This window comes from Pteropus vampyrus, unplaced genomic scaffold (genome assembly GCF_000151845.1).
Source record: "Pteropus vampyrus isolate Shadow unplaced genomic scaffold, Pvam_2.0 Scaffold78, whole genome shotgun sequence".
Classification (NCBI taxonomy): Eukaryota; Metazoa; Chordata; class Mammalia; order Chiroptera; family Pteropodidae; genus Pteropus; species Pteropus vampyrus.
In genome coordinates, this window is record NW_011888859.1 from 1,862,696 (window position 1) to 1,874,754 (window position 12,059).

Below are 12,059 nucleotides of genomic sequence, written 5' to 3' on the forward strand. Positions count from 1 at the left end.
GAATAATATGCTTGGTACATCTACTCGAGATCCCCTCAGCATGCTCCATCATTTTACTAAGCCACTGTGTTTTATTTAGATGAATAAACACTAAAACTAGTCTCTGTACCTCTGAGCACGGAGGGCGGAGCCCATGATGTTCGCCCACACGTCTGCCAGGGTCTGTAGCTGAGTCTGGATCACCCTCTGACCCTCTTCGTTGCTACTTCTCGCGGCCTGTTCCCCTTTGCCAATGGCCATGTTCAACTTAACTTCTCCTTCGCCTTTCATCAGGAGAATATCCTACAAAGAAAGAGTAAATACAGCCAGTAGAAACATGAAAGCTTTCTGATATGTTTAAAAGCAGCTATGTTTCCCATGAGAATCAAGGTAGGGAATAACTTACTCACCTTAAAATGAAAACAGCGACAACAAACTCTGGACCCGCCAGCTGCGGCATAACACTTTACTTAAATATTAGCTATCCAGGAGTCTGGGAGTCAAAGATCAATTCCAATTTAAATTCTTGGAAAACTTTGGGCCACCAGCCTAGAATTTGTAACTTTACTAAAATTTGGTTTCAGAGTCAAAAGAAATTATTTTGAAAATGAAGACATACTTGTAAAAAACCTAATAGTCCCCTATTTTCATTGCCTGGCTAATTCCTGGCTTTCGAGGTCACCTTCGCTGACTGCGGTCTGGGTAGGTGGGCTCCTCTGTGCTTTCAACATAACCCTGCTTGCTTCAAGCGCAGCCCCTACATACATGTCACACGGTAAGTAACAATTTACATACAGGTTGGTCTCTCCCAGTGACTTGAACGCCTAGAAATCAAGGATTAATTTTTATCTTTATAGGCCCAGCAACTTGTATAGTGCTTGGAGTAAAGTAGGTATTTTTTTCATAACATTTACTGAATATTTATGAAATAAAATTAAACATTATTTTATAACTATTAAAACAAAAATATGCCTTTACAAAGTGGAAAAATGACTACTCCACATTCTTTTGGCCCAGTTTCTCCACTTTACCTGAATAATCCTGATTTACAGGCTCACAGATTGATTAAGACCCAACTCAAACATTTGCGAATCTAATCAAATCAGTCTTCAGAAGTTGTGGGTGTCTAGCTGGTGCCACATGTACCTGTATTTGTAACAGGCGTTTTTCCAAGGTGTCTTTGCTTCCGACGGTGCTCTCTGCACAGGCCAGTTTGTCTTGAGCATCCTTCACCCAGGACCACATGCTCTGCAGTGCCTCCTCCAGGGCCTCGTGCTCCTGCAGGGCCAGCTGGCAGCTCCTGAGTTTCTCCTTGGTCATTCTGAGTAAGTGCTGGTAGGTCGTGAGCAGCTGAGAGCACAGGCGTCCTTCTTTCCCAACGCCGTGGCCTTCTTCGCTGAGAAGCTGCCCTCTCTGGGAGAGCTTATCAAGAGATTCTCTAAAGAAAACAAAAGAAATTCATTCCGCCATTCTGCAGTGCAGGGGAGTGACAAATGATGGTTGATATCGGAGCGGTAAGCAGAAAAGGCCCCACAGCTGACATGCCTTTGAAATGAGGAGCCCGGGGACCGTGCCGGCCACCTGCTTCTCTTATGGTTTCTCCAAATGTGGTCAATATACATCCAGGGGCGTGATTCAGTCCTTGCCGTGCCAGGATCCAAGCCCAGTGTACTCCTAGGGATTCACTTCAGAAAATGGCCCAGGCCTGCCTCTCCAGGCCTTCTCTAGCATCTCTCCATTCTTATTTAATGCTCTAACCACGAACAGTTCACTGAAATCCCCCAAAACACTGCAGTTTTATACATACACGGAGGGTCCTCTTGTGTGCAAACCTTCTGCTCTCCTCTGCTTCTTTTCTAGCTGCACCTTTCAAAGCTCAGTGCAGGCATCGCATCCCAGGCAGCACTGTGATGACTGGACAGGGTGGAGAGGACAGGTGTCCTCCAGTGGGAGCCTCCTGCCTCGTACGGCTCTGCCACCTCCTCCACCCTGACTATCTCAACCCACAAGGCCTCTGCTTTCTACAAGCCAGGGCTAGTACCTCCACCTAGAGTCCCCAGCACCCAACACAGATGTTAGGCAGAGATAAAATGCGCCTCTCCCCCCGCTCAAAAAAAAATCTTTCAAAAGGCCATTTTATGAGCGCTTACGGGTGTCCTTCTTGTATTTTGGGTGCCTTGCTCATCTCAGTTTGCAGTTATGTTAATTAGCTCATGAGAAAAATGTAATCATTCATGGCTGGGTTGGCTCCATCCTGTTTTACAGGTTCTGAACTCAGATCGGCACATCTATCAGGAAATGTCGGGGACGCCAGAAGGGAGAGTGCAGATGTGTGAACACAAACTGTTGTGAGTACTAGAAAAACGGTATGGATGGAGCCTATCTCCTACAATGTCTCAATTTTTTTTTTTTCTGAGCAGCTACTATATAAATAGTATCCTAAAGAGCCTCTGTGAGATATGTAACCCTAATACAATATTACTCATTCTAAAATACATTAAATCTGTTTGGTGAGACAAAAAAAAGTGGCTTAAGCAAAATTTTATGAGTTAAATAATAATTCAAGACAGATCTCACTTATTATTATAAGAAGAATTACTTAATAGATGATAAAAATTCAATAATTCTGAAGTCTGGGATGCTTTTAAAAAATATAGGGCATCCCCCAAGATATACGAAGTACCGGAAATATGAGGATGGAAACAAAAACAATAAACAAACAAACAATAACAGTACTGGGAGGAGCAAACAGCAAGCAAGGGAGAGGAGTAGCCTTAGAAGGAAGCTGGGAACGAATACAGTTAAGGACTCAGCATCTGGTCCTGGAACATCAGAGAGTAATAGCTCAAGAAGAATGTGTAAAGTCATTTGAAAAGTTTAGAAGGAGAGAAGTAAGTCTGGCCATGTTATATTGTAGCTAGGCAAGAGTCAAGGTTTTAAAAGGAAATATTAGTGTCATTTTCAGAAAGTTATAGTTAGAATGATGCTCTTCTGTTAATTCAGCAAATATTTTCTATTGTTCTGGCACAATACTAGACAATGGTAATATAAAGATGATAAAAATCTGATCGTCCCCAGCCCTGAAGAACTCGCCATGAAGGGTTAGGGTATATGGGGTCACAGAGATGGGCCCAAAGCATTCCAGGGAAATTTTATAATAATCATCAAACTAGCACACCAATAGTTTTCAGTATGGGTTGTGTTTGTGCATTTACTTGCATGTTTGTTTTTCAAGGCAAGGAACACTCAACGTGTTTGATCAAAAAGAGTACTCAGCAGAAACAGAGGATGGGTATAATCTGAATTAAGCAATTTTTACTCAATCGATCACTGTGGCTGCTTTGCCTGATCCAGTAGGCTGGGTGCTACCGCTGCTGCTTCACAGATGGGTGCATCTGCTCTCCGAAAGTTTGGTTAAGGAGTTTGAGGTCAAATGGCACTCCCCTGATGGACAGTGTTCCATCTTCCGATGGAAGAATTCCAGTGAAGCCACAGACAATGCCAAGGGAGGAGCATGAATTTAGGGCGCAAAGCCCTGATGGTCAGGCCAGAGAACTTGGCCTGGGAAAAAAGTCAGAATCACTTGCTCAGTTGGGAAGCAATGAAGAGACAAATATTGCAGTGGAGAAGAAAAACCTCCAAGACAGTCAGACATAGTGACCATATCTTTTGTTTTACTAAGAATATTATGAGGATGGGGAGAGCTGAAAATGGGCCTGGAGGGTGATGTGTATAAAGAATATATGAAAATTGGAATCTTCCACATTATTTTTTATAAATGAAGAGTACCTTTTAATCACCTTAAATCTTTATAATAACCCACGAAGGAAAGTATATCATCATCATCATCATCATCATCATCATCATCACAACACTTAAAGGCTAGTATCAAAAAAATACAGGAAACGAGTGGCTTGTCTAATCTGTTGAGCGAAGGGAGGAGGAAGTGGGGCCAGCTCCTTATTTCCGCCCCATGCTCTCCCTAGAACACTATATGGCCATGGAAAACACTGCATATTGTTTGTATTCTAGACATTCAAGGATGGAAACACACACAGCCACCAAAAACTAACCAACCAACTCAGTAACTATCAAACCAAATAACTCATCAGCCAGACAAACACAAACTGGTGAGTAGGGAGAGGACCTGCCACGCCTGCACCATACCTGGCAGCCAGCAGTTCTCCCAGAAACATTTCAACTTTATGGACTTCATTTTTCTTCTCAGGAATGTGCTGTTTACTCTCTCCTAAGTTTTCTGTACTTAACCTTTCATCCATTTCATGGATCCATAAGTTCAGTTTTCTGTGCTGATCTTCAAAGCTAAAGAAAAAAAAAAAGCACCTTAGAGAAATTCTTATGTGCTTATTATAATAAATAAATTCGAATATCCAAGGTCACAATATTTATGGCAATTAAGAGCTCATGAAATTTCAAGTGTGGAAGGATACTCAACAGTAAATCCATCCAAAGTATCACTTACTTCAGTAACAAAACCAAAAATCATGGAAATTTCCCCAGATCCAAGCAAAAAAAGGATCACCTTGTCTTACGGAACTGATTACATGGAATCGGTCACACGTGGCAATTACCAGCAAGATTATGTTCCTATGTTAACGTGCACTTAACTATATGTTTTACTACAAAGACTCTGAATTAGGGCCAATGGATAAGTGAGGCTATGAACGTGCTGGAAAAAAAAAAAAAGGAGCATCATCTCTGTGTCTTTGTATTTTATGGGATTTGAATACGGCACAAGAGCACGAGGGCTCAAAATTTTGACGTATTTTCCCCACCTGGTAACAAGCTTTTTTTTCTTCTTAATTTTATATTCACCTACGTTGACATAGGTTCTTGACTGGAATCTTAATTTACAGAAATTCGACAGGCGTTTTCTGTCATAACTCCAACCCAACAGAAGTAGAGAAAAGGAAAAGACTTGTATAATCTAAAACCTGGGTGTCAGTGCTCTAATATCTTGATTTAGCCAAACAGACAAAAAAGAAAAAAAAAAAAAGCATGCATTTATGTCATTTACAATTACTGCTGAATATAATTCTTTTCTTTTTCTATATAGAAAATAAAGCCAAATGATACTGTCAGAGTTCAAGCAATCAATTGCTACCCTAGTATGAACCAGTACTTAAGGCGAAAGCTTATTATAATTCAAACTCATGCTTTCAAAGATTATTTGTTTATTCACAATGGCTCTTTTCTTTTAAGCCTTTGAAAACATATTCGGTGTACATGCAATCCAACCATATAGAAACAACCTACCTCCCAAGTTCTAAAGCACAGTCTTGAAGAGCCTGTTTGTCTTTAAGGCACTGTTTCAGAAATGCCTGAAACTCTTCGTTAGCCTTCGTAATTTGTTCCTGAATGCTGCTGACAATTTGTTTAGACAAATGTGCGTATAAGGTTTGTCCTTCTTGAGTCACGGCATCAAGTTTGCTCTGCCCATCAGTGACGGAGTCCAAAACATTCTATTTCAGGAAATAAAGGTAATAGAAAATATTTGCTATTATTCGGTGACCCCAGTGCATGGGATCATTAACTACAATTATTAGCTGAGATACTATAGCAAGAGAAGAAAAACAAAGGCCAAAGGAAGAGTCTTTAACAAGAGGCATTTGCAATTGCTACTCATACTTTTCTTTGTGGAGTTACTGCATCTCAAAGGGGACAATTCCACATCTGAACTCACCCTGGATCCTGCAAAACTAGCTTCCTTTATTATACCAATCTTCCCGCCATGATGGCTAATGAGTTATCTGCATGATTGTCATCACCCGCTAGGCCACAAAATCCTCATGTTCCCATTCATTTTTCAAAATCATTTTTTTTTTACAATACTTAGCATAGTGCTTTGCACACATAAGCCACTTGAAAAACTTAGCCAAAATTCAATTTGAACCTAGCTTTCTGTTAGTCATTTCTTAATTCTAAATCACAACGACCTTTCCTTTTCCTGAATTCATACATTTTTTCATAGTCAGTAAAACCTATAAAATCTATAATGCCTATTGCTTTAATTTGAACATATCTGAGCTCCAAATTTAGACCATAAGCTGTTAAAAAGCACAAGTGATGTCTTCTTTTTAAAACTCCCCCATGATAGTAACATAGATATAATTGTTTATGCTTTTACTGCTATAGAAATTAAAATTAGGTTTAGTTTTGAGTGAATGCCAAAGAATGGTCAAGACTCTAAAAGAGAGAGGGAAGGGATCTAGAAATTCTAGAGCTGTAACTTACTTTTTCAACTTACTTTTCATATTGCCTATCATCTTATGACTCAAGAAATGTAGTTCTGATAAGGAGCAAGACGAGTTTCAATGAAATAAGATTTGGAAAAAGAGCTGGTTTAGGTGTGACCTGAAAGAACCCGAGTGCACTTTGGAGAAGAAGAAAAAGCGGTGCCAGCTTTCCTACCTGAAGCTCGTGAAGCTTCGCCTCGAGAACTTTGCTGTCACCAGTTCTATCCGATGATTCTTTCGCTGCTACTTTTATTCCAGAAAACCATTCTTGGAATTCCTGCATAGACTCTTTTAAAAATAATGAAAATGAGAAGTACATCCAAAACTGGGCATGAGCTTCCAGAATTATCACCACAAATTAATTCTGGCCTCTGGCCCATTGCATCTTGCCTTACCAAATACTCCAGAAAGAAAATAATAACAACGCAGACTACGACACAGCATGATCATGACTGTTCATGGCAGAACTGAGAAATTATCTCAGGGAAAAGACAGGAAAAGAAATTTATATTCCTAAAATGTCTGATTTCCCCTTATGTTTCTTTTTTTGGGGGGGTGGGGAATAATTCATTGCCTGGATATGTGTAAGGGGAGAAATGCTCTAGGGGTGTTAAAACCATTTTTATGGCAAAAGAAGAAAACTTCTCCTCTCTCCACCTAGCTGACTCAAAGAGTCTTCATGCTCTCACACCATAGCATTGGCACAGCCACGCGGGAAGCTTAGCCAGGGACATACGACGGGCAATTTCCTGAATTATAGGGCTGCCGTGTTTCATGGCCTCTCCTAATACCCAAGTTTACTGTCATTTCCTTACAGCAGTGAGAGTAATTTTCCACACAAATGAGCTATATGTAGAAAAAGCAGATGAAATTCAGAATCATCGAAACGGTGGACTCCTACTTTCTTGGGGAGAAAGAGGAAAAATTCTGCTGATGTTGAGAGCGCAAGCATAACACTTCTACTGGCCAAATCTCTATCCACAAATGAATTTCAAATGATATTGTTCTGGAAAGTTTTGCAAACTTTTGCTGGCAGTTTCGATGAAACATTTGGTTTGATTCTTTCTTGTAAACGAACTATTTGTGCTACGGCCTGTAAGAGCTCACCATTAAAGTGTTTTTCCAGAGACTCCTGAAGGCTGGCCTGTGTTTTGAGGCACAGCTGGCTCACGGCCTCGTGTTTCTTTATCAGCCCAGTCATGGCGCTGCCCAGGCCCGCCAGCTCAGCTGAGTGGTACCTGCGGCACAAACTATTGAGATTTTCTTGGGTGGAGCTGATGCTGCTTTGCTGACTTTGAAGTTCTTTTTGTATTTCCTACAAAATGAAAGTATGCCATGAAGGATGTTCGTCACGTTCAAGAAAAATATTCCATCTGCTCTACTATGGTAATTTTCTTGGAAACTGATGCTGTTGAAATCCATTCAGTAATGTATACATTTTTATGAGATTTGTGTGTGTGTCTGTGTGTGTGTGTGTGTGTGTATTTGTGATAGATCTGAGTTGATCGTTCAAAAATTTTGTCCAGTTCCCCTTGGGAACAACTGCAAACTGCTATTGAGAAGTTGCTAGGATTTGGGTGCTAGTCTAGGATTTCAAACAAATGAACTGAATAGATGCTTACGGATTCCATAAGCGTCTATTCATGGGCCTGGGTTTAGTCAGTTGGTTAGAAACTATTCATGGAATCGCCCTCCCAAGCTCACATTCTACAATGAGCCACTAGGGCTTTGTTTCAGGGTCACAGGCCAAACCAAGAGCACCGGAGGCTGATTTAAAACATATGTTCTTAGTCTCAAGTACAGTAAGAAAACATGCTAAAAGAGAACAGATCACATATGTGGAAAAGTCAACTCACAAGCTTCACAGAGAGTTGATCATGAATGTCATTTATGAAAATGGACAGATGACACGAAAGCAGGATGGTTCCCCAACTGTCCTTTTTAAAATATGTCCTTTTCTAGATGAAAGCAGTCATACTGACCAATAAAAATAATTAAATGATGAAAAAGTATTTGGTATTCAAGTTTGAAAATTCATAAACATTCAAACAGTTCTAGAGATACCACCCTTTTAATAATAATTATCATTATTAATAATAACAAATATAGCCTATGAGCAAGCCCTGTAGCAATGCATGCTTTCTGTCTTTAGATTATTCATTTTGCCTTCAGTTCTTCACCTGTTACACTTTGCTGTGCCTGGTGTTATGGGCAATTGAGAGCAGAGGTTATATTTTGATTATTGTCTCCACAAAACAGAACTGATGTTCCAACTGAAGTGCAAACACTGAACGAGAGTTTGTTACTTACCTTTACTTTTTTCAGCCCTTCACAAGTCTCCGTTAGAGCACAGTTCATTAAGGATTCCTCCAGTTTTGTCAGCCAGGTTGTTATGTCATTAACAAATTTCTCCACTTGTGTACTCTGAGCAGTGAAATCTTTCAGGGTTCCTTTGGCCTCTTCGGTAAGTTCTTTGGCATGCTCCAGTCTCTGCCTTAAGTCTGCTTCTATAAACTAAAACATACAGTAAGATTTCATCAACATCTGTGAAGACCAGACACTCGTTTACTGGAAATCCCATCGATGTGTAGCTTGATGGTAGAAAACACATAAGCCTAACTGTGAATGCCCATTCGATTTCTCTACAAAGAAAAATCAGTGGGTATGACTTGCCAAGCATTTTAAGCGATGGAAAAATGGAAAGAGTAAGGATTACAGTTAACACGGGACATTAAAGTGGCGGTTAGAGGTTCCAAGGAATACATGAGATCATGTTTCAAAAACAGACCTCGACTTCTGCAGAGTTACCAGGGAGGTGACCAAAAATCTGTTATGCATTCTCCCTGGGAACCGCTCACGCATTTTCCCATTTTCTCCCTGATGTAGCCGCTACTGGGGACAAATCCATTATAGGATCTCATCACGGACACTTTTCTTTTTCTCTCCCATTTTCAAATATTCGCAGAGGCTAGTTCTTCTTTCCTTCCGAATGATTTATTTTGAGAGGGCTTACATTTTTTCTGGCCCCACAGATAATAAAAAAAAAGAAACATAATCATAATGAATTGCAAACAATTTCGATTCCATAATTAACACATCCAGGCCCATTAAATAATCAAAACTTTGAACTTACACGTTAAGGCTTTTTTCTCGCCCCAGCTCAGATCTGCTGCAAACAGGAAGCTCACAGTGCAGAAAAGGGCCCCGTGCCAATTTTTGTCTTTCTTTGCTTTATTTATATTCCCCCATCTTGCACAGCTCTGACCCCTGCAGGCTTGGACAGGCTGGCAGGTGAGCGAGGGAACTGACACCTGTGTTTTCTAGGCCAGGTGAGAGTTCACACTGTCTCCTCTCTCAGGCCTTTGTGTGTTTTTCTGAGACTCGCCTCATTGATGCGACCGCCTAGTGAAGTTCCCTGGATGTAAGCAGTGCTCTTTTCTCTGGCTCTTCACTTTCTCCTGCAGCCTGTGGGCATCCATAACCTCCCACAGCCGAGGTCCGTCATTCCCCAGAAAACCTTAGCTAATCTGAGCTTTTACACACAGATGCTCTCTCATTTCCTCTCATAATTCACTTCTGGGCCAGAGGTCACTCTCTGGCATTCACCCCAGATGACTCAGAGATGCTGGCCACTCCACTCGAAGCAATCATTTCTCCTTTGGCAAAAACACCAGCAGTTAGCAAGCCTGTCTCTCACCGTTAAGGCAGCTCTGAGGGAGTTAGATATTAGACTCTTATGTCCGCCAGTTGCAGGCGGCATATGTCCTATTCTCCAGATGGCACCACTAAAACCCTTCTCCCTTTTCTGAGGTAAGGTACAGGCACTCCCGGACCTTGTCGTGGAGTATGCCTATGTGTGTACGTGTGTGAGAATCTGGAGTTCAGCAGTAGCTCTCTCCCCAAACCCTGCTTAGAGAAAATGCATGAGGGCAGCAACAAATGGGTTAAAGTAATGCAGCAGAATCTTTAGCCTGGAGCCCACGGTGCTGGCCGCGGGACAGATCCCTCCTGCTGGTTGCTCTGAGGGCACCAGCATGTAAGTAGCCAGGTGTCCTGGTGCGTCCTGGTCCGCCCTGGCCTGCCTCATGGTCTCTGTGGATTTGTGCCATCTAACGGGCCTTGAAGAGAGATTTGCAATGGTGATCACTTTAAACCCAAATACTCAGGAAATGAATTAGAAAAATTTCAATAAGGATATCAGATTCATAAATATGGTCTCTGTTCCTGTCTAGACATAAAATGGTTCATGAAGCAAGCTGGATGATACTACTACTAAAATTTAGTAAGGAAAAAAGGAACTAATCTCATTATAATATTTGAGTTAAAAATATGTTACTACTAGCACAAAGAATTCTAAAGATGTTACTATGTTAATCACCATTTACGATAAGGTCCGTGTGTTTTCTTGGAATTATTATAATAAGATAATGAGAATACATATATACATACATATGTACTTTAATATATAAATACATAAAGAATATAAGTTGTTTGATTGTTTTTTTTGTTTTTTGTTTTTTTTTGAGATAGAGAGCGTCTAGTGTATAGCAGTTATTACAAACCTGATTGAGTGCTTACCTGAAGGTCTGGTGGCGTTTCTAGATTTTTAGTTAATTCTTTTAGATCCTTAACTTTGGAATGAAGTTCTTCCAATTTCAATGCTTTGTTTTTAACTTCAGACTGTGAAATAAAAGACAAAGGGGAAAAGCATAACTGGTTCAAACACTGACAAGTTATATTTAGCATTTATAATTTTAAGACTTAACTGTCAAAATGCCCCAACTTTAAGCTGGGATTAAAAAAAAAAAAAAACTCTTTCATTTTATGATCATTGCCATTCTTTCTGAATGTGGAAAAATGTCACTATTAACTTTCACTTGGGGATATGAGGGAGTATGCAGAACTTCCTTTCCTCCTACCCTCTTTTATTGGGGGAAAAAAAAGCTCTTGGAAAAAATGAAACGCTAACCAAAAGTCTTGAGTCAATGGGAATTTTCAAGCTAACTGTCATTTACTCATTAGCATGGATATCACTGGTTACTAGGGCAGCATTAAACTCTTGAGGAAGCATTTCAAAGCAATCACACATCAGGAATGCCTAATTACTGCGGACCATATGTAATACATAAGAAACCTTTCAAATAAAAATTAAAAAGATGTTAAAGCAGAAATCAAGTTAATTAAGAAATTCGCATCTAATATTTTGCCTTTTTTTCACCGAAACTAACACAAAGAGAAGAAAGAATAATCAAAGAATCATTGCTAAACAAATTAGACACTTATAACCTTCATTAGTTATCTGGGGCCACAAAGGAACATTTAACAATGTAACCCTCTCAACTTAAATATCCTATCTAGGTGCTTTGTGGACACTAACGAACCTCCTGATACCTTCAAACTGGAAAGTAATTTACTTGCTCAGTAAGATGTGATGAACTGTCAGGCCCACTGGCCTTTTCCAGAAGGAGACTGGGCAATTAAGGCTCCACACTTAAACACCTACATTTAATTTGCTACTCAGCGACAGTTACACTATAAGGCACGATGCTGAATCCTGGTCATTGATTTTATTAGTTCGTGGGCCACGCAGACATTCAGGAACCTCAAAACCCATCTCTGTGAGTCACTGAATCTGGACATGTTGAACGTGGGGCTAATACCCACTAGCTCCCTGGTACCAGAGGTCAGGAACAGGAGTGTACTATATGCAAGTTTAACAACTGGCTCTCTAAAAAAAGGCCCTGATTTGTTAGCATTCACCACCATTTTGAGTTACAACATGATGTTACTACACACGGAGTCAGAAGAGCCACACGGTAGCAC

At 40.4% G+C, this 12,059-nt stretch overlaps 1 protein-coding gene across 1 annotated transcript in view; it reads right to left on the bottom strand.

Annotated features, from left to right (window-relative positions):
* SYNE1 (spectrin repeat containing nuclear envelope protein 1) overlaps window positions 1-12,059 on the bottom strand; it is a 145,697-nt gene that overhangs the window by 12,955 nt on the left and 120,683 nt on the right. The window contains exons 42-49 of the mRNA XM_023532164.1: window positions 10,815-10,916; window positions 8,547-8,750; window positions 7,344-7,551; window positions 6,412-6,524; window positions 5,257-5,462; window positions 4,147-4,302; window positions 1,126-1,417; window positions 110-282 (exon numbers count right to left, since the gene is read on the bottom strand). Of these exons, the coding sequence (XP_023387932.1) occupies window positions 110-282; window positions 1,126-1,417; window positions 4,147-4,302; window positions 5,257-5,462; window positions 6,412-6,524; window positions 7,344-7,551; window positions 8,547-8,750; window positions 10,815-10,916 (1,454 nt within the window). The remainder of the gene's footprint in view (window positions 1-109; window positions 283-1,125; window positions 1,418-4,146; window positions 4,303-5,256; window positions 5,463-6,411; window positions 6,525-7,343; window positions 7,552-8,546; window positions 8,751-10,814; window positions 10,917-12,059) is intronic.